At 53.3% G+C, this 23770-nt stretch overlaps 2 protein-coding genes across 4 annotated transcripts; one reads left to right on the top strand and one right to left on the bottom strand.

The window, feature by feature from the left end:
• Nucleotides 1-1532: 1532 nt before the first annotated feature.
• On the top strand, nucleotides 1533-15115 carry fgd1 (FYVE, RhoGEF and PH domain containing 1). Of its 3 annotated transcripts, none has more exons than XM_042345528.1 (19): nucleotides 1533-1959; nucleotides 3990-4122; nucleotides 6383-6547; nucleotides 7167-7350; nucleotides 7819-8209; nucleotides 8559-8648; nucleotides 9185-9333; nucleotides 9511-9667; nucleotides 9991-10129; nucleotides 10380-10438; nucleotides 10539-10685; nucleotides 11179-11271; nucleotides 11795-11874; nucleotides 12308-12338; nucleotides 12483-12572; nucleotides 12771-12896; nucleotides 13286-13444; nucleotides 13951-14094; nucleotides 14549-15115. In XM_042345528.1, exons 1-19 carry the CDS (start codon nucleotides 1903-1905, stop codon nucleotides 15026-15028), a joined length of 2874 nt encoding a protein of 957 aa, XP_042201462.1. In that variant the 5' UTR covers nucleotides 1533-1902; the 3' UTR covers nucleotides 15029-15115. The 3 variants fall into 3 exon arrangements, with proteins under 3 accessions (XP_042201462.1, XP_042201461.1, XP_042201463.1); XM_042345527.1 differs by having other exon boundaries at nucleotides 1533-2019; XM_042345529.1 differs by lacking the exon at nucleotides 1533-1959 and adding an exon at nucleotides 1961-2015.
• A 2160-nt stretch (nucleotides 15116-17275) lies between these two features.
• Nucleotides 17276-22796, bottom strand: tsr2 (TSR2 ribosome maturation factor). Its single transcript, XM_042345523.1, has 5 exons — nucleotides 22666-22796; nucleotides 19821-19911; nucleotides 19052-19143; nucleotides 18704-18904; nucleotides 17276-17600 (listed from the first exon to the last, which is right to left on the bottom strand). Exons 1-5 carry the CDS (start codon nucleotides 22744-22746, stop codon nucleotides 17469-17471), a joined length of 597 nt encoding a protein of 198 aa, XP_042201457.1. The 5' UTR covers nucleotides 22747-22796; the 3' UTR covers nucleotides 17276-17468.
• Between the last annotated feature and the right edge of the window lie 974 nt (nucleotides 22797-23770).

Below are 23770 nucleotides of genomic sequence, written 5' to 3'. Positions count from 1 at the left end.
TTATTTTGGGGCAGAACGCCAGCTCCCAATGCGTTTCTGTTCTGAACCGATTTAATATATTCTGGTTAATTCAGACACGTCGCCTGCTCTGACATGTCCGAATTAGGCAGCCTCCACTGCATAGAAATTTAGTGTTCCCAATGTATTGCTTTCTGATTTTCATCCCACATACACACACATACACACACACACATACATACACACACACGTACACACACACATACACACACACACACATACATACACACACACACACACACACACATACATACACACACACACACACACACACATACATACCTGCTGACATCCTTTGGATGAGACGTTAAACCAAGGTCTCACCTATACCTGTTCAGGTGGACATTAAAGGTCTCCCACAGGGCTATTGATCAGGGAGTTTCTCTCCCGATGTCCTGACTGACAATCCCCCGGATAGAGTTGGTCACTCGCTCCGTGGCTGTTTACGGGACGTTGCTGTGTGCAAACTGCCCACAAATCCACAGTTAATGCATTTCACAGTTATTACCTTCCCCTCTGCTTTGAGAATAACACCCCTCGCATTGCCACACAGCACCTTATCACATCGGGAGGACGTCTCAAAGCACCTCACAGGATATTGGCGTGAAACGTAGTGACTGTGCCATAACGGCAGCCAATTTGCACACGACCTCTCTCCCCCCCCCCACCCCCCCCACCCCCCCACCACCCCACTCCCTTTCTCTACCTTTCAGTCTGTGTATGTGTGTCTCTTGTCTCTATCTGTCTCGACCCCTCTCCGACTCTGTCTCCCACCACCCCCCCCGTTTCCCTCCACCGTCTCTGTACATCTCTCTTCCCCCCCACCTCTTTCTCCCCTCCCTCTCTTCCCTCCTCTCTCTCTCTCTCCCCCCTCTCTCTCTCTCTCCCCTCTCTCTCTCTCTCTCCCCTCTCTCCCTCCCTCCTCCCTCTCTCCCCTCCCTCCCTCTCTCCCCTCCCTCTCTCTCTCCCCCCTCCCTCCCCCTCTCCCAATCTCTGTGCTGTGAGTCCCGCACTGGGCCACATCCTCTATTATTACTATTAAAGTTTTCAGAGGCCGGACTGTGCTGAGTGTGGATTCCCGAGGGGAGAGGGCGGAAGCCATGTGTTAGCCCGTAGTTAACCCTCTCCTCCCGCCCCCCCTTAACCCTCTCCTCCCCCCCCCCCCCCTTAACCCTCTCTCTGCCCCAGGCCAGGATGGGGGCTGAGGCTCACAGATAAAGGGCACGAGCGGGGAGTGAGGTTTATTATTATTATAAGGTTTAAACGTCTCATCCGAAGGGTGGCAATGCCGACAAGACAAACCTCCGCCCAGCGCTGCGCTGGAGCATCAGCTTAGCCTATACCCGACGTGCGTGTGTGTGTGTGTGTGTGTGTGTGTGATGGGGGTGAGTCCCACATAGGGACTCATCTGAAGGACCTCTGACAGTGGGGAGCGCTCTCTCCTCCCCCCCCCCCCCCCCAGAGCTGCACTGGAGCGTCAGCTCAGACTGTGAGCTCAAAGCCTCCCCGTGTGGGGGTGAGGGCTCGGGGTGTGGGTGTGTGTGTGTGTGTGTGTGGAGTTTGCTGAGGGTGAGCAGCTTTTAAGTCGCTGCGCTGGGAGACGAGGAGCCTGAAGGGTTTGTCCTGTGCCTTTAAGGAAAGGGCGTATATCCTGTGCGGAGAGGAATAACTGATTTTTTTGTGTGTGAGTCGGGACAGAGACAGAGAGAGTTTGGGGTCAGTTGAAGGCATCGGTTTGGAGCCCTCAAATTCGGAGCCGCTCCACCGCACAAGAGAACGGGAAACAGATATGTGTTCGTGACCGACACAGATATATGTTTACGCAAAAAAAGAGAAGGAAACGGGGGGGGAGAGAGATAGAGGGTCGGGAAATGTACGTTGTGAATGGAAGCGATCGAGACACAAAGAAACTTTCAAACAAGTTCTGAGGACTTTTCGCTGGTACGGGGGAGGGGCGTCAGTACAGCCACAGGGAAAGGGGGAGAAGGAGAGAGCTTGTGGGTCTGTGTTTGTCTTAAGTGTGTGTGTGTGTGTTTGTGTGTGTGATTGTGAGTGTTTGTGTACGAGTGTGTGTGTGATTGTGAGTGTTTGTGTGCGAGTGTGTGTGTGATTGTGAGTGTTTGTGTGAGAGTGTGTGTGTGATTGTGAGTGTTTGTGTGAGAGTGTGTGTGTGATTGTGAGTGTTTGTGTGCGAGTGTTTGTGAGTGTTTGTGTGCGAGTGTTTGTGAGTGTTTGTGTGTGTGTGATTGTGAGTGTTTGTGTGAGAGTGTGTGTGTGTGTTTGTGTGTGATTGTGAGTGTTTGTGTGAGAGTGTGTGTGTGTGTGTGTGTGTGATTGTGAGTGTTTGTGTGAGAGTGTGTGTGTGTGTGTGTGTGTGATTGTGAGTGTTTGTGTGAGAGTGTGTGTGTGTGATTGTGAGTGTTTGTGTGAGAGTGTGTGTGTGTGTGTGATTGTGAGTGTTTGTGTGAGAGTGTGTGTGTGTGTGATTGTGAGTGTTTGTGTGAGAGTGTGTGTGTGTGTGTGATTGTGAGTGTTTGTGTGAGAGTGTGTGTGTGTGTGATTGTGAGTGTTTGTGTGTGTGATTGTGAGTGTTTGTGTACGAGTGTGAGAGTGTTTGTGTGTGTGTGATTGTGAGTGTTTGTGTGTGTGATTGTGAGTGTTTGTGTGCGAGTGTTTGTGAGTGTTTGTGTGTGTGTGATTGTGAGTGTTTGTGTACGAGTGTGAGAGTGTTTGTGTGTGTGTGTGATTGTGAGTGTTTGTGTGTGAGAGTGTTTGTGTGTGTGCAATTGTGAGTGTTTGTGTGTGAGAGTGTTTGTGTGAGAGAGTGTTTGTATGTGTGTGTTTGTGTGGCAGTCTTTGAGTGTGAGTGTGAGAGTTTATGTGTGAGTGAGTGTTTGTGTGTGTGTGTTTGTGTGGCAGTCTTTGAGTGTGAGTGTGAGAGTTTATGTGTGAGTGTGAGGGAGTGTTTGTGTGTGTGAGTGTTTGTGTGTGAGTGTTTGTGTGGCAGTCTTTGAGTGTGAGTGAGTGTTTGTATGTGTGTGTGTTTGCGTGTGTGAGAGAGTGTTTGTGTACGAGTGTGAGAGTGTTTGTGTGTGTGTTTGTGAGTGTTTGTGTGTGAGAGTGTTTGTGTGTGAGAAAGTGTTTATGTGATTGTGACAGTGTTTGTGTGTGAGTGTATGAGAGTATGTGTGTGTATCAGTGTGAGAGTTTGTGTGTGAGTGTGAGAGTGTTTGTGTGTGAGTGTGACAGTGTTAGTGTTTGTGTGTGAGTGTTTGTGTGTGTTTGTGTGTGAGAGTGTTTGTATGTGTGTGTTTGTGTGGCAGTCTGTGAGTGTGAGAGTTTATGTGTGAGTGTGAGGGAGTGTTTGTGTGTGTGAGTGTTTGTGTGTGAGTGTTTGTGTGGCAGTCTTTGAGTGTGAGTGAGTGTTTGTATGTGTGTGTGTTTGCGTGTGTGAGAGAGTGTTTGTGTACGAGTGTGAGAGTGTTTGTGTGTGTGTTTGTGTGTGAGTGTTTGTGTGAGTGTGACAGTGTGTGAGTGTGAGAGTGGTTGTGTGTGTGTGAGTGTGACAGTGTCTGTGTGTGAGTGTTGTGAGTGTGAGTGTGACAGTGTCTGTGTGTGAGTGTGAGAGTGTTTGTGTGAGTGTGACAGTGTCTGTGTGTGAGTGTGACAGTGTCTGTGTGTGAGTGTTTGTGAGTGTGATAGTGTCTGTGTGTGAGTGTGTGAGTGTGAGTGTGACAGTGTCTGTGTGAGTGTGAGAGTGAGTGTGACAGTGTCTGTGTGTGAGTGTGTGACAGTGTCTGAGTGTGACAGTGTCTGTGTGTGAGTGTGAGAGTGTTTGTGTGTGTGTGAGTGTGACAGTGTGTGTGTGTGAGAGTATTTGTGTGTGTGTGAGTGTGAGAGTGAGAGTGTTTGTGTGTGTCTGAGTGTGAGAGTGTCTGTGTGTGAGTGTGAGAGTGTTTGTGTGTTTGCAGGAGAAGATGCAGCTGAACCCGGTGAGGATGCCTTTGTCAGACCTGCCATCGCCTCCCTGTAGCTGTGAGCCCAGCGCCTCAGCCTCTCCTCGGCAGCTCAGGACCGCCAGCTTCTCTGTGCTCTGCTCAGGTGGTGAGTGTTACTGTGATCACAGGCAACACACAGAGAGAGCGCGAGGGGGGGAGAGAGCGCGAGGGGGAGAGAGAGCGCGAGGGGGGGAGAGAGCGCGAGGGGGGGAGAGAGCGCGAGGGGGTGAGAGAGTGGGTGGCGGGGAGAGAGGGAGAGAGAGAGACACACAGAGAGATAGACAGGGAGTGAGAGGGACACAGAGACAGAGAGATGGACAGAGATAGCGATACACAAGGGGAGTTTTGCTCTATCTCTAACCCTGACCTGGGGAGTGTGGATGGGCAGAGAGAGAGAGAGATCGAGAGGGGGTGGGGTGGGGGGGGGCGTAAAATTAGCTTTGCACAAAGAATCCTGTAAAAGGAGAGGTTTGTGTTAGCGTGTGAGGGGAGTGTGTGTGTGAGGGTGGGGGGAGTGTGTGTGTATGAGGGTGGGTGTGTGTGTGTGTGTGTGTATGAGAGGTGTGTGTGTGTATGAGGGTGTGTGTGTGTATGAGGGGTGTGTGTGTCTGTATGAGGGTGTGTGTGTATGAGGGGTGTGTGTGTGTGTATGAGGGGAGTGTGTGTGTGTATGAAGGGTGTGTGTGTGTATGAAGGTGGGTGTGTGTGTGTGAGGGTGGGGGGTGTATGTGTGTATGAGGGGAGTGTGTGTGAGGGGAGTGTGTGTGTGTGTATGAGGGGAGTGTGTGTGTATGAGGGGAGTGTGTGTGTATGAAGGTGGGGGTGTGTGTGTGAGGGTGGGGGGGTGTATGTGTGTATGAGGGGAGTGTGTGTGAGGGGAGTGTGTGTGTGTGTGAGGGGAGTGTGTGTGTGTGTGTATGAGGGTGGGGATGTGTGTGTATGGGGGTGGGTGTGTGTATGAGGGTGGGGGTGTGTGTATGAGGGTGGGGGTGTGTGTATGAGGGGAGTGTGTGTGTATGAGGGGAGTGTGTGTGTGTGAGGGTGGGGGTGTGTGTGTGAGGGGAGTGTGTGTGTGGCCTGGAGTGGGTTGGCAGGGAAGGTGCTGCTGGGATGGAGAGAGTTGGGGGCACTGGTTGATCACAGAGAGAGAGAGTGTCTGATATCTGAGGGCTGAGTGTGTGTGTGAACAACCTCTCTCTGTCTCTCACTCTCTATATATTGCTGTCTGTCTCTCTGTGTTTCTCTCTGTCTGTGTCTGTGTTTGTGTGTGTATCGCTCTGTGTGTGTGTATCGCTTTGTCTGTCTGTGTGTGTGTGTGTGTGTGTGTCTCTCTGTGTTTGTACGTGTGTGTACCTCCCTCTGTACATGTCTCTCTTTGTGCTTCTCTCTCTCTCTCTCCCTCTCTCTCTGTCTGTGCCGGTGTGCGTGCGTCCCTGTGTATGTGTCTCTAATAATAATAATAATCCCTGCATTTGACATAGCGCTTTTCGTGTCTTCCAGACGTCTCAAAGCGCTTCTTTGAGACACAGTGACACCCCCGTAAACAGTCATTAAAGCGAGCGAGTGATTTTATCTGGAGAGGCTCGTCGGCCAGGGCAAGGGGGTGGTGAGAGAGAGAGATTCCCTTCCCTAAGGTCTAGGTGGGGGAGAAAGAGCGATGGGATGAGAGGAGAGCTGCAGCGTGGGGGTGGGCTTGGGACGAGGTAATGGTTTGCAGACACGTGGGTTTAATAACTAGTTAGTTACCAGAATGGCTCACTCCCATCTGGTAGTGTTTAAACCTCTTCCCCACCCCCCCACCCCCACAAGCTTCAAGCCTTTACTTTTGAATTCATCTCTCTCGTCTCTTTTCCGTACCATTTCTCCCAAATCGCTCTCTCCTGTGTGTGTGTGTGTGTGTGTGTGTGTGTGTGGCTGTGTTTCTCACAGAGACAGACACACGCAGAGAGAGAGGGAGGGAGGAAGAGAGAGAGTCTGGGACGCTACCCTGTGTGAGGGGTGCTGCATAAATGCAAGTTGTTGTTTTGGGAGCGAGAGAGACTGCGAGGCGAGTGTGAAAGCGAGAGGCGCGGCGCGAGACAGAAGACAGAGAGGGAGACAAGCAGAGAGGGGGAGAGAGAGAGAGAGAGAGACAGAAGGGGGAGAGAGAGGGAGAGCCCGAAGAGTGGACAGAGAGAGTGATCGTAGAGCAGTGAGTGTCTCTGTGGACTCTGTGATTGAGAGCAGCTGCACAGTCTGTTAGTTCCAGTTACAGTATCTGTTTGTTTGTCTCACTCGGACTCTGACTCCCTCACAGTCTTTCTCTCTCTCTCTCTCTCTCCCCCTCTCTCTCTGTACTGACCCCCTCTCTCACTGTGTGTCTTTAGGGGTGTCTGCCTCCTGCTCGCTGGTGAGGAGCTTGTCGCTGGAAACCCCACGATGGCCCGAAGGAGGGGCTGAATCCCAACACCCCAGCTTCCCCCCCAACATTGACAGCATTGCCACGGGGGTCAGTGACCCCAAACCAGTCCCCCCCAAAGCCAAACCACAAGGTGAGCATCAGCGATCAATAATACAATCAATAATACTGTGTCAGCCCTGACCCGGACAGTGCAGACAGAGAGAGCTTTACTGTGTCTCTAACCCTGACCTGGGAGTGTGGACACACAGTGTAGAGCTTTACTGTGTCTCTAACCCTGACCTGGGAGTGCGGACACACAGTGTAGTGGAAATGGCTTGTGGTTGTCCTCCAGTGGTCACCTGTAGTATTGCCGGATGCAAAATGTTTCGCAGAATCACTAAAGTGTAGTGACTGTGTGTTGTGCAGCTGTGTTGTGCATGGCGACGTCAAACTGAGCTTCCGCCTGCCTGTTCGGGTGGACGTTAAAGACCTCCCTCAGGCTGTTCAAAAAGAGAAGGGAATCTCTCTCTCTCGCTCTTCTGGTGTCCTGACTGACAATCCAGTCCAATCCCGGCCGATAATAATGTGGTCACTCAACACACGACTGTTTGTGAGACGTCGCTGTGCTCAGTTGGTTACCACGTTTGCCTCAGTCACTACACCTCACAGTAAATGCTGTGAAGCACTTTGAAGTGTCTTGACAATGTGATAAGGTGGTCTATCAAATAGTGTCAGACTCTCTCAATCTCTCTCTGTCTCTGATCTGCCAGTTCCCCCGAAGCCCCCCCACCTGCACAGCGCCCGTCGCTCCCGCCTGCTGGAGCCCATCCCCCCTCCCCCATCCAGACCACTGCCCGCGGACCCCAGGCCTGACAGGACCAAGCCCCCCAGAGCCATGGCCAGAGATGTGGGCAACTCCCCATGTGTGTCCTCACTCATCCAACAGTTTGAGAGGTGAGCTCTCCTTCATCTCTGCCTCTCACTCTCTCCGCCTCTCTCGCTCACACTCACACTCACTCACACGCACACGCACTCTCACACGCACTCTCACACACACAAACACTCACACACACACTCTCTTCATCTCTGCCTCTCTCATACACACATTCTTTCTCTCACACACTCTTCATCTCTCTGCCTCTCACATACACACACACACTCTCACACACTCTCTCACATACACTCTCTCTGCCTCTCTCACACACTCTCTCTCACACACTCCTGGTCTCTCTCTCACACACACAGTGTCACTCACACACACTAACTCCCTCTCTCTGTCTCACTCGCTCGCTGCCTCTCACTCTCTCTCTCTACACCTCTTTCTCTTTCACACTCTCTGTCACACACACATACGCTCTCTCTGCCTCTAACACTCTCTCACACACACTCTCTTCCCCCCACCCCCCCCTCTCTCTCTCACAGGGAGCGGATCCCGCTGGGAGTAGAGATGCTGTGTCCGTGCCCGGGGCTGGGTGGGGAGGTTCCCGGGAAGGCCGCTGTGGGTCTGGAGTGTGGGATCAGCCTGACAGAGCTGCAGGAGTTGATGGAAAGCTCGGAGATGGTGGGCGAGTGTCGCTGGCGTGGGGCCAAGGTCAGGAACAGGGACAGTGGGATTGACAGCCTGAGCTCCCCCTCCACCAGCGACGAGCTGTGCTTTACTGGTGACGAGACCCTCCACACCCAGACTCAGCCCCAGACCCCCACCCAGGGCAGGGGGGCCGGCCTCAGGGACTCCGAGGCTGACAGTGATCTGGGGGAGGGGAGCGGAGAGGAGTCCGAATCCACATCACACGAGATTGCAGAGCCGGGAGAGGTAAAGCCATCAACCAGCTCTGTGTGTGTGTCTGTGAGCGTCTGTGTGTGTGTGTCTGTGAGCGTCTGTGTGTGTGTGTCTGTGAGTTTCTGTGTCTGTGTCTGTGAGCGCTTGTGTGTCTGAGCGCGTGTGTGTCTGAGTGTCTGTGTCTGTGAGTGTCTGTGTGTGTGTCTGTGAGGGTGTGTGTGTGTGTCTGAGCACGTGAGGTGAGTCTCAAATCGTTCTGAGACACCGTCCGGCATGAAGGTTGCTATATAAATGCAACTTGTTGTTGTTGCGAGCGTGAGACGAGTGGGTGTGAGGTGAGTGTGCGTGAGGCGTGTGTAATGAGGGTTTATGTGTGTAACAGCTAACGGCAGCACAGAAAGCTTTCAACGTGGCCAATGAGCTGCTGCAGACGGAGAGAGCGTATGTGTCCAGGCTTCACCTCCTTGACCAGGTAATAAACACTCGTCACTACAGTCATCACGACAGTCGTGCAGTGTCTCTCTCTCTGTCTCTCTCACACCCTCTGTGTCACTGTGTGTGTCTCTCTCACTATCTCTCACACTCTCTCCGTCTCTTTCTGTCTCTCTGTCTCACACTCTGTGTCTCTCTCAGTCTCTCACACTCTGTGTCTCTCTTAGTCTCTCACACTCTATGTCTCTCTCAATCTCTCACACTCTGTGTCTCTCAGTCTCTCACACTCTGTGTCTCTCTCACTATCTCACACACTCTCAGTGTCTCTCTCAGTCTCTCACACTCTGTGTCTCTCTCAGTCTCTCACACTCTGTGTCTCTCTCTCCACACTCTATGTCTCACACTCTCTGTGTCTCTCAGTCTCTCACACTCTGTGTCTCTCTCTCACACACTCTCAGTGTCTCTCTCAGTCTCTCACACTCTGTGTCTCTCTCTGTCTCTCACACTCTGTGTCTCTCTCTGTCTCTCACAATCTGTGTGTCTCTCTGTCTCTCACACTCTCTCTGTCACACCCAGGTGTTCTGTGCACGGTTGCTGGCTGAGTCTCGCTGTAACTCCTCGTTGCCTGGGGAGGTGGTGACGGGAATCTTCTCCAACACCGGCTCCATTTACTGTTTCCATCACAACTTCCTGCTGCCCGCCCTCGAGAGACGCATGGAGGAGTGGTGAGTGGAGGGGCGAGGGAGTGGGAGGGGAGAATGGGGAGGGTGAGAGCGTGGAGTGGGGGGGGGTAGGGATAAGCCTAATTATTTCAATATTCATCTCTTTCCACCCCCACCCCCGCTCTCTCTCTCCCCCCCTATCTCCCCCTCCCTCCCTCTCTCCCCCCCCCCACCCCCCAGGCATGTGACCCCTCGGATTGGGGACATTGTACAGAAGTTGGCCCCCTTCCTCAAGATGTACGGCGAATACGTCAGCAACTTCGACCGAGCTATGGAGCTGGTCAGCAACTGGAGCCAACGTTCCCCCCACTTCACAGCCGTGCTGCAGGCAGTCCAGGTCAGCCATAGCCCCCACACCCCCTCTCTAATATAGAGGAGCTGTGTGTGTGAGTGTGTGTGTGACAGGGTTTGTGTGTGTGTTTGAGAGTGTGTCAGTGTGTGTGAGTGAGTGTGTATGAGTGGGTATGTGTTAGAGTGTGTGTGTGTGTCTGTGTGTGAGTGAGTGTGAGTGAGTGAGTGTGAGTGTGTGTGAGTGTGTATGTGAGAGTATGTGTGAGTGTGTGTGTGTATGTATGTGTGTGAGAGTGTGTGAGTGTGTGTGTGAGTGAGTGTGTGTGTGAGTGAGTGTGTATTGACTCTGTGTCTCTGCCTCACACACAGAAGGAGGATCTCTGTGGGAATCTGACACTGACCCATCACATGTTGGAACCGGTCCAGAGAATCCCTCGTTACCAACTGCTGCTCACAGACTATCTGCGGAAACTGCCCCCCGACTCCCCAGACAGGGGGGACGCTGAGAGTTAGTGTCCCCTAAACCCCCCTCGCTCGGCTCCCCCTCCCCTGCCTGTTCCCGCTAACACCCCCCCCACCACTACGCCCAATTCCCTCCATCACCCCAAATCCCCCAGCCTCCTCCCGTCCTCGCCCTGATGCCCCCCCCACCCCCCGTGACGCGCACCATGTGAACAGTGTTGTGTGTCTCACACTTTCTCTCCCCCTCTCTCTCTCCAACCCACGCCCCCCCCCCCCCGTCTCTCTCCCCCTCACAGAGTCTCTGGAGTTAATATCAACAGCAGCCGATCATTCCAACGCAGCCATCCGTAAAATGGTGAGTATCCACTCCCCCCCCCCCCCACTCCCCACGATGGTGATGATGATGTTAATGAGAATGATGTTGTTGATGATGATGTTGACTCTCTCTCTGACAGGAACGGATGCACAAACTGTTAAAAGTTTACGAGCTTCTTGGGGGAGAGGAGGACATTGTGAACCCGACCAAGGAACTGATCAAAGAGGGTCACATCCTCAAGTTGTCAGCCAAGAACAGGAGCAGCCAAGAGCGTTACCTCATCCTGGTGAGTCATCACCCCATCAGCCCCACCCTCACCCCTTCGCCCCCATCCTTACCCCATCACTCCCATCTTCACCTTGTCAACCCAAAACTTACCCCAACACCCCATCCTTACCATTCAGCATTACCTCATCCCCATCTTCACCCCGTCAGCCCCATCCTCACCCCAACATCCCCATCCTCACCCAGGCACCCCATCCTTACCCCAACACCGTCATCCTCACCAGCCAGGACCACTACATCATCCTGGTGAGTGTGTGAACCAGACATCGCACTCCATCATCACCTCCATCGTGGCTCCATCCTAACCGCGTCACCCCATCCCAACCCGCCAGGACCATCACCTCATCCTTGCGCTTGTGTGTGAGCTCCACTCCTCACCCCATCGTTCTGGTGAGCTGGCAGCCAGGATCCTCGCTACATCAAATGCCAATTATTATTCATATCAAGTGAATAATAAACATTCGCTCCCTCGTCTGATTTCTATGTCTCCACAGTTCAACGACCGATTACTTTACTGTGTCCCGAAACTGCGCCTGATTGGCCAGAAGTTTGGGGTGCGGGCGAGGATTGACGTGGAAGGAATGGAGGTCAGTTTCCATCAGCTGTCTCTACACTGTGCGTCCACACTCCCAGGTCAGGGTTAGAGAGACAGTAATGCTCCTCTACACTGTGTGTCCACACTCCCAGGTCAGGGTTACAGACACAGTAAAGCTCCTCTACACTGTGCGTCCACACTCCCAGGTCAGGGTTAGAGAGACAGTAAAGCTCCTCTACACTGTGCGTCCACACTCCCAGGTCAGGTTAGAGACACAGTAACGCTCCTCTACACTGTGTGTCCACACTCCCAGGTCAGGGTAGAGACACAGTAACGCTCCTCTACGCTGTGTGTCCACACTCCCAGGTCAGGGTTAGAGACACAGTAAAGCTCCTCTACACTGTGCGTCCACACTCCCAGGTCAGGGTTAGAGACACAGTAACGCTCCTCTACACTGTGTGTCCACACTCCCGGGTCAGGGTTAGAGACACAGTAAAGCTCCTCTACACTGTGTGTCCGTCCACACTCCCAGGTCCCAGGTTGTTGATGATTGATTGTTACGATTTGATTCCCAGCTGAAGGAGACAAGTAGCCTGAGTGCTTCCCACACGTTCCTGGTTTCGGGAAAGCAGCGTTCCCTGGAGCTGTTGGCCAGGTGAGCATTTGTATTTATAAGCAAAACACATAATATCACAAACGTGTGACACAGAACCTTTCCCGTCAGGAGGACGTCTCAAGGCGCTCCACCGGATTCACTGTGAAGTGTAGTTAGTGACTGTATGTCTAACGCGGCAGCCAGTTTGCGCTCAGCAACGTCCCCGCAAACAGGCGTGAAGCGAGCCAGCGGTTTTATCTGTCTGCCAGGACACTGGGAAGTTCCCCCCACCCCCCTGGAATGTGCGCCAGGATTTTTTCACGTCTCTTGACGATGCGGAACTCGCTCTCCCTGCTCCCCAGCGCTGGGCTGGAGGGTCAGCCTGGACCGTGAGCTAATACAGGGATGTGTTTCTGTTGAATGAACAGTTACATGTTGGGGCTCAGTTTGAATCCATTTAGATTCCTTATTATGAATTTCTCTCTCCTCACAGAACTGAAGAGGAAAAGAGAGATTGGATTCAGGTAAATCATGTTATTGTTTAAGGACACAGTAAAGCTCCGTCTACACTGTGCGTCCACACTCCCCGGTCAGGGTTAGAGACACAGTAAAGCTGTGTGTGTGTGACACACAGTAGTGTTAGTGACTGTGTGTGTGTTACCCCACAGGCTATACAGGACACTATTGTGAAGCACGAGGAGATGGCACATCTCTTAAACGGTTCATTACGAGACTCGGAGACACCACCAGACTCCCCGGTGAGCCCTCACCAGTGTGTATGTGTAACTGTTGTGTGTGTGTTTGTGAGACAGTGTGAGACAGTGTGTGTATGTAACACAGGTCAGTCAGTGACTGTGTGTGTGTGCCCGGTCAGTGACTGTGTATGTGTGACTGGTCAGTGACTGTGTGTGTGTGTGTGTGACTGGTCAGTGACTGTGTATGTGTGTGTGTGACAGGCCAGTGACTTGGGAAGGAGGGCACCCACCCCGATTAGGGAGAAGGACGTCACTATGTGTATGAAATGTCAGGAGCCTTTCAACTCCATCACTAAACGCCGGCACCACTGCAAGGCGTGTGGCCATGTGAGTACCCAGTGAGCGAGGCGTGTATATGTGTACATATATGTGTGCCCGTGCAACAGATGTGTACATGCTTGGGAGTGTGTGTGTGTCTGGGTATATGCGAGAGTGTAGGTGTTTGGGAGCATGTGTGTACGTGTTTAAGGGTGTGTGTGTAGGTGTTTGGGAGTGTGTCTGGGCATACGTGTGTGTGTGTTTGTGTCTGGGTATACGCGCATTTGTCTGTGTGTACGCGTGTGTGTAGGTGTTTATGTGTGTGTAGGTGTGTGTTTGAGGGCGTTTGTGACAGTATATGCACGAGTGTGCCTCTGCGTACACGCCTGTGTGTACATGTGTTCCCCCCCCCCTCTCGGTTTCTCCGGTGACGTTCCCGGTGCTGCTGTCGCCCACAGGTCGTTTGTGGGAAATGCTCAGAATTCCGGGCGCAGCTCAAGTACGACAATAACCGGTGGAGCCGCGTTTGCTGTGACTGTCACACAGCGCTGCAGGGAACCGCAGCCAGTCCTCCCCAACCAGAACCTCCCTCCCACAGGAGGAGGTCCATCCTGCAGGTCAGAGCAACAACACAGCGTCTCGGGCCGGGGGGTGCGGGGGGGGTGGGGAGCGGGGGGGAGAGGTCTAAGAGGAAGGTCTTCACGTGCGATCTGAAGAGCAAAGTGGAGGCGGTGAGGCAGGGAGTGACGGAGGCTCAGTGGCTTAGGGAAATGGGGTTAGAGGGTGTCAGTGTGGGGGAGAATGGGGTTAGAGGGTGTCAGTGGGGGGGAATGGGGTTAGAGGGTGTCAGTGGGGGGGGAATGGGGTTAGAGGGTGTCAGTGGGGGGGGAATGGGGTTAGAGGGTGTCAGTGGGGGGGGAATGGGGTTAGAGGGTGTCAGTGGGGGGGGAATGGGGTTAGAGGGTGTCAGTGGGGGGGAATGGGTTAGAGGGTGTCAGTGGGGGGAATGGGGTTAGAGGGTGTCAGTGGGGGGGGATGGGGTTGTGGGGGGTGAAACAGACTGCACTGTCGTCACTGTAACCCGTGTCGCCCCCCCCCCCCCCCCCACTCGCGGTGGGATCAGAAACAAGCCTCGCTGGTGGCTGAGAATAGTGTTGTCTGCGGCTACGTCAGTTACATGGAGAAGAGCAGCAAATCCTGGCACCGAGGCTGGTTAGTGATTCCCGACAGCGAACCTCTCGTCCTCTATATCTACGGGGCTCGTCAGGTCAGTATTTCTGTCCCCCTCCGTCTATCCCCAACCCCCCACTCTCTGCCTCGTTCCATCCCCCCCCCCTCCCCCCCCGGTCTCTCTCGGTGCCTCCCACCCAACCTCCATTATCCCTCCCTCTCCCTCTCTCCATCCACTCCCTCTTCCTATACTTTAGTGTATCCAGTGAAGCGCTTTGAGACGTCTCCGCGACGTGATAAGACGCTGTTTGAATGTATTATTAATAATAATAATCCTTATTAGTGTTTTAGTGCTGATGTTGTTGCCGTTGATGTTGTTGCCGTTGTTGATGTTGGTGATGTTGTTGCCGTTGTTGTTGCTGTTGTTGCCGTTGTTGCTGTTGTTGCCGTTGTTGCTGTTGTTGCCGTTGTTGTTGTTGTTGCCGTNGTTGTTGCCGTTGTTGTTGTTGCTGTTGTTGCCGTTGTTGATGCTGGTGTTCTCTCTGGGCCAGGATGTGAAGGCCGCCCGCAGTGTCCCTCTGATCGGGTTCCAGGTCAGCAGACCCGATCCTGGGGAGCGGGTGGAGAGGAGGTTCCCCTTCAGCATCTCTCAGAGCCACCTGACCCTGCGTTTCAGTGTAGAGACCGAAGATCTGCGGACACAGTGGGTGACCGCACTGACCAGAGCCGGACGTGGTGGGGAGGGTGAGGGGCTGTGCAGCCCAGACCAGCGCACGTCAGAGCCACACCCCGAGCGGCCTGAGCCAGGCCAGACGTCATCCAACCCAGGCCAGCCTCCGTCCAACCCAGACCAGTCTCCGTCCAGCCCAGACCAGCCTCCGTCCAACCCAGACCAGCCTCCGTCCAGCCCAGACCAGCCTCCGTCCAGCCCAGACCAGCCTCTGTCCAGCTCAGAGCCCACCAGGTCCCCTCAGCCACCAGGTGAAGAAACTCCCAAGACCAGAGCTCGAGACTCATCATCACCCGACTGAGCAACACACAATCTAGTGTGTGGGTCAGAGCAGAGCACACGTGTGTGTGTGTGTGTGTGAGACAGGGCAGAGTACACGTGTGTGGGTGTGTGTGTGAGACAGGGCAGAGCACACGTGTGTGTGTGTGTGTGTGTGTGTGACAGGGCAGAGCACACGGGTGTGTGTGTGTGTGTGAGAGAGACGGCAGAGCACACGTGTGTGTGTTTGTGTGAGACAGGGCAGAGCACACGCGTGTGTGTGTGTGTGAGAGACAGGGCAGAGTACACGTGTGTGTGCGTGTGAGGGACAGGGCAGAGCACACGGGTGTGTGTGAGACAGGGCAGAGCACACGGGTGTGTGTGTGTGTGTGAGACAGGGCAGAGCACACGTGTGTGTGTGTGAGAAACAGGGCAGAGCACACGTGTGTGTGAGGGACAGGGCAAAGCACACGTGTGTGTGTTTGTGTGAGACAGGGCAGAGCACACGTGTGTGTATGTGAGAGACATAGAGCACTCGTGTGTGTGTGTGTGTGTGTGTGTATGAGACAGGGCAGAGCACACGTGTGTGTGTGTGTGTGTGAGAGACAGGGCAGAGCACACGTGTGTGTGTGTGTGTGTGAGAGATAGGGCAGAGCACACGTGTGTGTGTGTGTGAGAGATAGGGCAGAGCACTCGTGTATTTGAAAGCAGCAATACTTGAAATTTGGAGGCACTTTGACTTTGCTACAGGAACATTAATCATTATATATCGGCCGTGTGAGTGTCTCTCCTCTCCTCCACCAACTCTCACATCATCCAACACACTCCCTCTCCCCTCGTCATTCTTTCCCCATCTCTCGCTCCCTCTCCCCAGAATTCCCTCCCCCTCTTCCTTGCGCTCCCCCCCCACCCCCGCTCCCCCCTCTCTCTCCCCCTTTCCCCGCTGCCCCCCCCCCCCCACCCCCGATGACCTATCACAAGCCGTGGCTGGCCACGGTTTTATTTGTTAAAATGTTTTTTGCCGACAAGAAGTATTAGCGAGAATTGTCTTTTTCACGTATTATTGTTTTTTTTAAAAATATATACAAAATACATTGTGATTCAATCGCTCTCTCTCGTCTCTATCGGGACGTTGTGGGTGTCAGCCCCCACCCCCCCCCCACACACACACACACACGTCGGGGACTTGGAAACCGTCCAGTCTAAGCTGATGCTCCAGGGCAGTGCTGGGGGGGGGGGGGAGAGATAAAGTGAGAGAGCAGCATCGGCGGAGACTCCATCCTTCAGGTGAGACGTTAAATACTAATAATAATGCTTTGCATTTGATATAGCGCTTTTCACGTCTTAGTGACTGTATATTTGTGGGCGAACGCGGCGGCCAATTGCGCACAGCAATGTCCCACAAACGGTCATGGATTGAAAATGACCAATTTATTATTGTTTTTGTTTTGGAGGATTATTATTATTATTATTAGGCTCTGTGTGGAGTAAGGAAACTTGCCCGAGGTTTGGCCCTCTGTCTGAAAATGATCTCACGTCTCTCACTCGCAAAGCGAGTGCTCTAACCCCTGAGCTACAGGACTCCCCCTGAGCGACAGCACTGATTGCAGTGCCACAAGTGACACCAATACAACACGGTGTCACAGCTCTATAACAGGTGGTCCCTATTTGTGACCGAGACTTCACGGAGAAACACGAGTGTAAGACAGTGACTGAGGATTGAAATGGGAATTCAGAAGGAACTTCTTCAGACAGAGGGCAGCACTGTGCGGCACTCACTCCCATCAGTGGCCATTGAAGCAGATAATACACATAGATTTACACAATAATAATAATAATAATAATCTTTGCATTTGATATAGCGCTTTTCACGTCGGGAGGACGTCCCAAAGCGCTTCACAGGACACACTGTAAAGTGAATTGACGGTATATTTGTGAGCGAACGCGGCGGCCGATTGCACACAGCAATGTCCCACAAACAGTCGTGGGTTGAAAATGACCAATTTATTATTGTTTTTGGTTTTTGGAGGATTATTATTAACCTCACTCACTGCTCAGGGCGAACGTTAAAGATCTCCCCCCGCGGAGCTGTCGGTGGGGAACAGAAGGGAATTTCTCTCCCTCTCGTGGTGTTGCGGCCGACAGATAAAATCGCTCGCTCACTCCACGGCTGTTTGTTGGGAGACGTCTCGTGCAAATCGGCTGCTGCGTTTCGCCCACAAAAGACACACACAACAGCAAGTCCTGTGAAGCTCTTTGACACCATAAAGAAAGATGGTATAACGTGGGATTTCTTTTTGAACGAAACAAGAGTTTTAAAAAAAAATTGAACAAAAGTTAAATATTCCGACGGGCCTTCCTCCTCGCTCGCCCCCTCGCTCTCGTCTCCTCCCGTCGCACGCTCCCTCGCTCCTGAAACAGCCCACGTGTTGCCCCGGCTCTTTGTGACCGGACTCGCACGCGGCCCTTCCTCGAGACTGGTTTTATTTTCTTTTTCGATGCACGACTGTCCAGCCGTCCGCCTCCCCCTCCTCCTCGGGTTTGGGCTGGGAGGGGCCTGCGGGCAGCGCGGCCCCTCCCGACAGAGGGCCACAGTGTCCGTCACAATCCATGGCCTGGAGAAGAGTGAAACGCAGTCACTACACTTTACAATGAATCCTGTCAAGGGCTTCACATTGGGTGCGATACTGTAAGTATCCACCGGAGGGCGCCCTTGAGCTGTTGGAGCAAAGCTCCTTCTGCACTGTGTGTCCACACTCCCAGGTCAGGGTTAGAGACACAGTAACACACAGTCACTACACTCCCAGGTCAGGGTTAGAGGCACAGTAACACACAGTCACTACACTCCCAGGTCAGGGTTAGAGACACAGTAACACACAGTCACTACACTCCCAGGTCAGGGTTAGAGGCACAGTAACACACAGTCACTACACTCCCAGGTCAGGGTTAGAGACACAGTAACACACAGTCACTACACTCCCCGGTCAGGGTTAGAGACACAGTAACACACAGTCACTACACTCCCAGGTCAGGGTTAGAGGCACAGTAACACACAGTCACTACACTCCCAGGTCAGGGTTAGAGACACAGTAACACACAGTCACTACACTCCCAGGTCAGGGTTAGAGACACAGTAACACACAGTCACTACACTCCCAGGTCAGGGTTAGAGACACAGTAACACACAGTCACTACACTCCCAGGTCAGGGTTAGAGACACAGTAACACACAGTCACTACACTCCCAGGTCAGGGTTAGAGACACAGTAACACACAGTCACTACACTCCCAGGTCAGGGTTAGAGACACAGTAACACACAGTCACTACACTCCCAGGTCAGGGTTAGAGACACAGTAACACACAGTCACTACACTCCCAGGTCAGGGTTAGAGACACAGTAACACACAGTCACTACACTCCCAGGTCAGGGTTAGAGACACAGTAACACACAGTCACTACACTCCCAGGTCAGGGTTAGAGACACAGTAACACACAGTCACTACACTCCCAGGTCAGGGTTAGAGACACAGTAACACACAGTCACTACACTCCCAGGTCAGGGTTAGAGGCACAGTAACACACAGTCACTACACCCCAGGTCAGGGTTAGAGACACAGTAACACACAGTCACTACACCCCCAGGTCAGGGTTAGAGACACAGTGAAGCTCCTCTACACTGTGCGTCCACACTCAGGAAAGTGACACAAGTTAAACTTACTTCCGCTGCCTCGTCGCTCCCCTCTCCATCCTCACTGCCTTCCTCCTCCTCCTCCTCCTCCTCCTCCCCTGGGCTTTCCCCCTTCGTCACCTCCACTCTGACTCTCTGTCTCTTCTCTGCCAACTGCTGGATCCGATCCCTGACCTCTGCCTCCTGGCCCCGGCAGCACAGATTGTAGAAAGTGCAGGTCTGCGCAGCCACCTGACAGGAAAGGAGAGAGTCAGAAAACCACTCCTGGTAAGTTCGCGTCGCTCACATGTATCTGAACAACGCCTCGCGCTGAGACGAGAGCGCGAGCCACTGACTCAGGCTGACCGACACATTGGAACGGCTGTCCGACTGACTTACCTCAGCCAAGCTGCCGTCCTCAATAACCGTGTCAAACTCATTATACATCAGTTCGGATATATAATCTTCCACCTCCTGTGTGTCCAGATCCGCTGGGGAGAGGGAAAGATTCAGATGGCACCCACTGTCCGTCCGTCAACACACAGTGTCAGCAGCGATTGCTGCTCAGAACATCCCTCACATATGCTTATCCCCCCAAATAAACCTGGGTTTGATTCCTGGCGTTAGGGCGAAAGCTTTGGCAAGTTTCCTTATTCCCCCCACACACACCCACACGCGCCTGTGTCCCTCAGCCGTCAGTAGGAACCCGCTTCTTAGTCGATTGGGGGATCACTTTCCGGGGGTAATAATCCCTTCAAAACAGTAACGACGTGGTTACTGAATCCACGACTGTTTGCCGGACGTCTCTGGGCGCAATTGGCTGCCGCGTTTCGCCCGCAAATATAGTCGCATCACTTCACCGCGTCTCCTGTAAAGACCACTCTTGGTAAGTTCGCGTCGCTCACATGTATCTGAACAACGCCTCGCGCTGAGACGAGTTCGCGTTCGCGAAGATGTGATTAAGGCTTTATCTCGGAGACGTAATTAAGGCACTGAATCAAAGTCAAGGATTACTATTATTAACAGAGCACTCGCTCCCCCAGGAGGGACGCAATGGAGGGTCCGATCAGATAATGGGGGGCTGCAGGAGCCCGGGAAGTGGGGTGGGGGGGCGAGGGGTGGGGGGCGAGGGGGGGAACCAGCATTTTGTGTCTCTCCACACACTCACCGTTGTCGAGGAAATACTGAGCCAGGACTCCGGCCATCCATTCGGCCTTCTGTTGGCTGTACTGACCCCCGAAGCCATTGTCCACCGCAATCTGTAACCCAGACACCAGACCAGACTCAAGACAGTGAGGAGGGTCTAACCCCCTCTGTGTATATATATATATATACACACACGGTGTTAAATTCCTCTTCCTCATGGCGCTAAAATATCGAACATAGTGTATACGCTCGTGTTAATGTAGCGCAGTGTGTTAGTGTGTGTAGGGATGTATATAGTGTATATGTTAGTGTTAATGTAGCGCAGTGTGTGTAGGGATGTATATAGTGTATATTAGGAGCCGAGAGCCCAGAGTGAGCTACGTCCGGAGTGAGGCGAGGCCAGAGTGTGAGGGAATTTGGTGGGAGTGGGAATTGCTGCTGTGAGTGTCGTGAAAACTGCTTTCATGAGTACATAACCCAATTTGTTGTTGTTATTCAAGTCTTGTAGTAGTTGTTGTAGTTGGTTTAAGTCTTGTGTTATTTAAAATTGCCGATACCATCGGTCGGTACATTGGTCTTGTGGGGTAACGTTACAGGGAGAGCAGCTGTCGCCCATTAAGCCAATAACAAGCAATTTACTGATTAAATTGACTTACTGATTAATCACTCGATTGGGAGTTAATTCCAAATCACTGCCGAACAAATCAGAAACCGACCGCACCCGGAAAGCATAAACAGGAGAGAGCTGCGCGGACCTCACTCGAGCCGAGAGCCCAGAGTGAGGCGAGGCCGGAGTGAGGCGAGGCCGGAGGGTGAGGGAACAGGCGATATATCTTTGTGTGTGTGGAGAGTGTGTGAAGGTGGTGCGGCAGGTGGGAACCTGCGAGGTCTGTCACGTGTGGGAGTCAACGGAGGGCGACTTCGTCCCCCACGAGTGTCTGGACATCAGAGAGCTCCATCCGAGAGTAGCTGAGCTGCAGTCTCAGGTGGAGACGCTGCGCAGCATTAGGGATGGAGAAAACTTCCTGGACAGCTTTACCCTGGAGCCGGACAGCCCCCTGAGTCCCAAGGAAGAAGAATGTAGCAGCGACGGACATGACTGGGTGACGGTCAGGCGGGAAGGCAAGCGTTCCCGAAAGAGAGGGGCTGAAGAATCCCAGACTTTCGCCTCATCTGACAGGTATGAAATATTGGCAACCTGTGTGGATAAGGAAATCTGCGAGGAAGACGGGCAAACTGACCCCAACAGCCCTGTGCAGGAGGTTAAAAATGTCATTTGTATTGGGGATGAGACAGTCGGGAGGACTGATACGGTTTTCTGTCGCCGTAGCGGGGAGACAAGAGGACTCTGTTGTCTTCCTGGGGCCGGGGTGAAGGATGTCACCGCCGGGCTGGAGATACATTTGAGGGCATGAGGGAGAGGATCCGATCGTAATGGTACATATAGGGAGGGACCAATGACATTGGTAGGACCAGTAGGGACGAGTTAAGGAGCGAGTTCCGGGAATTGGGAATTAAACTAAGGAATAGAACTTCCAAAGTGATGCTATCGGGACTGTTACCTGAGCCGGGAGCTGACTGGTACAGGCAAAAGAAGATCATAGATCTGAACGCCTGACTAAAAGAGTGGTGCGGAGAGCAGGAATTCCAATTCCTAGTGTTCATTGCCAAAGGTTTAGAATATAAGAGTAGGGAAGTCTTTGCTGCAACTGTATAGGGCTTTGGTGAGACCGCACCGAGAGGATTGTGTGCAGTGTTGGTCCTTATTTATAAAAGGACATACTTGCCCTCGAGGGGGTGCAGCGTAGATTCACTCGGTTAGTGCCTGGGATGAGGGGACTGACCTGTGAGGAGAGGCTGAATAAACTGGGGCTGTAATCTCTGGAGTACAGAAGGATTAGGGGAGATCTTATTGAAATTTATAAGATTATTAAAGGGCGGATAAAGTAGTCACTGAGGGACTGTTTCCCCGGTGGGAGAATCTATAACCTATAACCAGGTCATAGTCTGAAAATTAAGGGTCAGCCCTTTCAGAACAGAGTTGAGGAAACATTTCTTCACTCAGAGGGCAGTGAACGTATGGACTCCACTCCCCCCGAAGGGCTGTAGATGTCAGTCCTCGAACATCTTCAAGGCCGAGACTGAGAGAACAATAGAGGGATTAGGGATATGGGGAGAGGGCAGTAATCAGAGTGAGGGGAGAAGATCGGCCGCGATCTTATTGAAGGGCGGAGCACAGGCTCGAGGGGCTGAATGGCCGACTCCTGCTCCTAATTCTTATGTTTTTATATGTTTTTATGTTTTTATATGTTTGTTTTTATACGCTCGTGTTAATGTTGCGCAGAGTGTTAGTGTGTGTAGGGATGTATATAGTGTGTATATATATATTGTGGGGGTGGGTGTGGGGGCTGTGGGGCGGTACCTGGAGACAGGACCAGTTGTGGGGGTGGGGGTGTGTGTGAGGGGGTGTGGGTGTGTGTGTGAGGGTGTGGGGGGTGTGTGTGAGGGGGGGTGGTGGTGTGGGGGGTGTGTGAGGGAGGGGGTGTGAGGGGGTGTGGTGTGGGGGGGGTGGAGGGTGTGTGTGAGGGGGTGTGTGTGAGGGTGTGTGGTGTGGGGGGTGAGGGTGTGTGTGAGGGTGTGTGGTATTGGGTGTGTGTGAGGGGGTGTGGTGTGGGGGGGGTGTGTGAGGGGAGGGGGGTGTGGGGGGGGTGTGAGGGGGTGTGGTGTGGGGGGTGAGGGGGTGTGTGAGGGGGTGTGTGAGGGGGTGTGGTGTGGGGGGTGAGGGTGTGTGTGAGGGTGTGTGTGAGGGGGTGTGGTGTGGGGGGTGAGGGTGTGTGTGAGGGTGTGTGGGCGCTGTGGGGCGGTACCTGGAGACAGGACCAGTTGTGGAGAAGACTGGAAACACTGTGTGTGAACACCACACGTGACTCTCCGCTCGGCGCCGCCATCACAGCCTGAGCCGAGCATGCGCACTCGCCCGCCCCCGAGCATGCGCACTCCGCCCGGCCCCCGAGCATGCGCACTCCGCCCCGCCCCCGAGCATGCGCACTCCGCCCCGCCCCCGAGCATGCGCTCTCCGTCCCGCCCCCGAGCATGCGCACTCCGCCCCCCCCCCCCCCACTGATGCCCCGGTCCTGTGGCTCAGGGGTCAGACCCCTCGCCCCGGGTTCGAGTCCCGGGCGGGTCGGGTCGGGTCGGGTCGGGGCCAAACCTTTGAGCAACTTTCTTTACTCCGCACGTGTGCGCGCGCTCAGGGGATCACTTTCTGCCATTCATAATTAATTAATATAAATAATATAATAGTAATAATAAATCAAACCGCGTGTGTGAGGGGGTGTGTGTGAGGGGGTGTGTGTGAGGGGGTGTGTGTGAGGGGGGGTGTGTGAGGGGGTATGTGAGGGGGTGTGTTGGGGTGTGAGAGGGTGTATGTGTGTGTGAGGGGGTGTATGTGAGGGGGTGTGTGGGGTGTGTGTGTGTGTTGGGGGTGTGAGGGTGTGTGTGAGGGGGTGTGTGTGTGAGGGGGTGTGTGTGTGTGAGGGGGTGTGAGGGTGTGTGGGGGTGTGTGTGAGGGTGTGTTGGGGTGTGAGGGTGTGTTGGGGTGTGAGGGTGTGTGTGAGGGGGTGTGTGTGTGTGAGGGGGTGTGTGTGTGTGAGGGGGTGTGAGGGTGTGTGGGGGTGTGTGTGAGGGTGTGTTGGGGTGTGAGGGGTGTGTTGGGGTGTGAGGGTGTGTGTGTGTGTGTGTGTGAGGGTGTGTGTGAGGGTGTGTGTGAGGGTGTGTGTGAGGGTGTGTCCAACGCGAGGATTATTATTATCACTATTGAAAGGCAACACAACTTAAACACAAACTTCCCATTTTGAAAGGGAAAGAGAAGGCGGAGAGAGACTCAGAGAGAACAGGCGTCGGCTTTATATAAACTCTTCACAAATGCGCACACACACACACACACACACACACAAACACTTCCGTATCCAA

This window comes from Callorhinchus milii, unplaced genomic scaffold, assembly GCF_018977255.1.
Source record: "Callorhinchus milii isolate IMCB2004 unplaced genomic scaffold, IMCB_Cmil_1.0 Scaffold56, whole genome shotgun sequence".
Taxonomy (NCBI): domain Eukaryota; kingdom Metazoa; phylum Chordata; class Chondrichthyes; order Chimaeriformes; family Callorhinchidae; genus Callorhinchus; species Callorhinchus milii.
This window is presented reverse-complemented; position numbering and strand designations above follow the sequence as displayed.

Coding starts and splice junctions, on each gene's coding strand:
- tsr2 (XM_042345523.1), bottom strand. CDS start 22,746: ATGGCGGCGCCGAGCGGAGAGTCACGTGTGGTGTTCACACACAGTGTT. Junction 19,912..22,665: donor ACAACTGGTCCTGTCTCCAG/GTACCGCCCCAC, acceptor TCTGGGTTACAG/ATTGCGGTGGACAATGGCTT. Junction 19,144..19,820: donor TCAGTATTTCCTCGACAACG/GTGAGTGTGTGG, acceptor CCCTCTCCCCAG/CGGATCTGGACACACAGGAG.
- fgd1 (XM_042345527.1), top strand. CDS start 1,903: ATGGAAGCGATCGAGACACAAAGAAACTTTCAAACAAGTTCTGAGGAC. Junction 6,548..7,166: donor CCCCAAAGCCAAACCACAAG/GTGAGCATCAGC, acceptor CTGATCTGCCAG/TTCCCCCGAAGCCCCCCCAC. Junction 9,668..9,990: donor CCGTGCTGCAGGCAGTCCAG/GTCAGCCATAGC, acceptor CCTCACACACAG/AAGGAGGATCTCTGTGGGAA.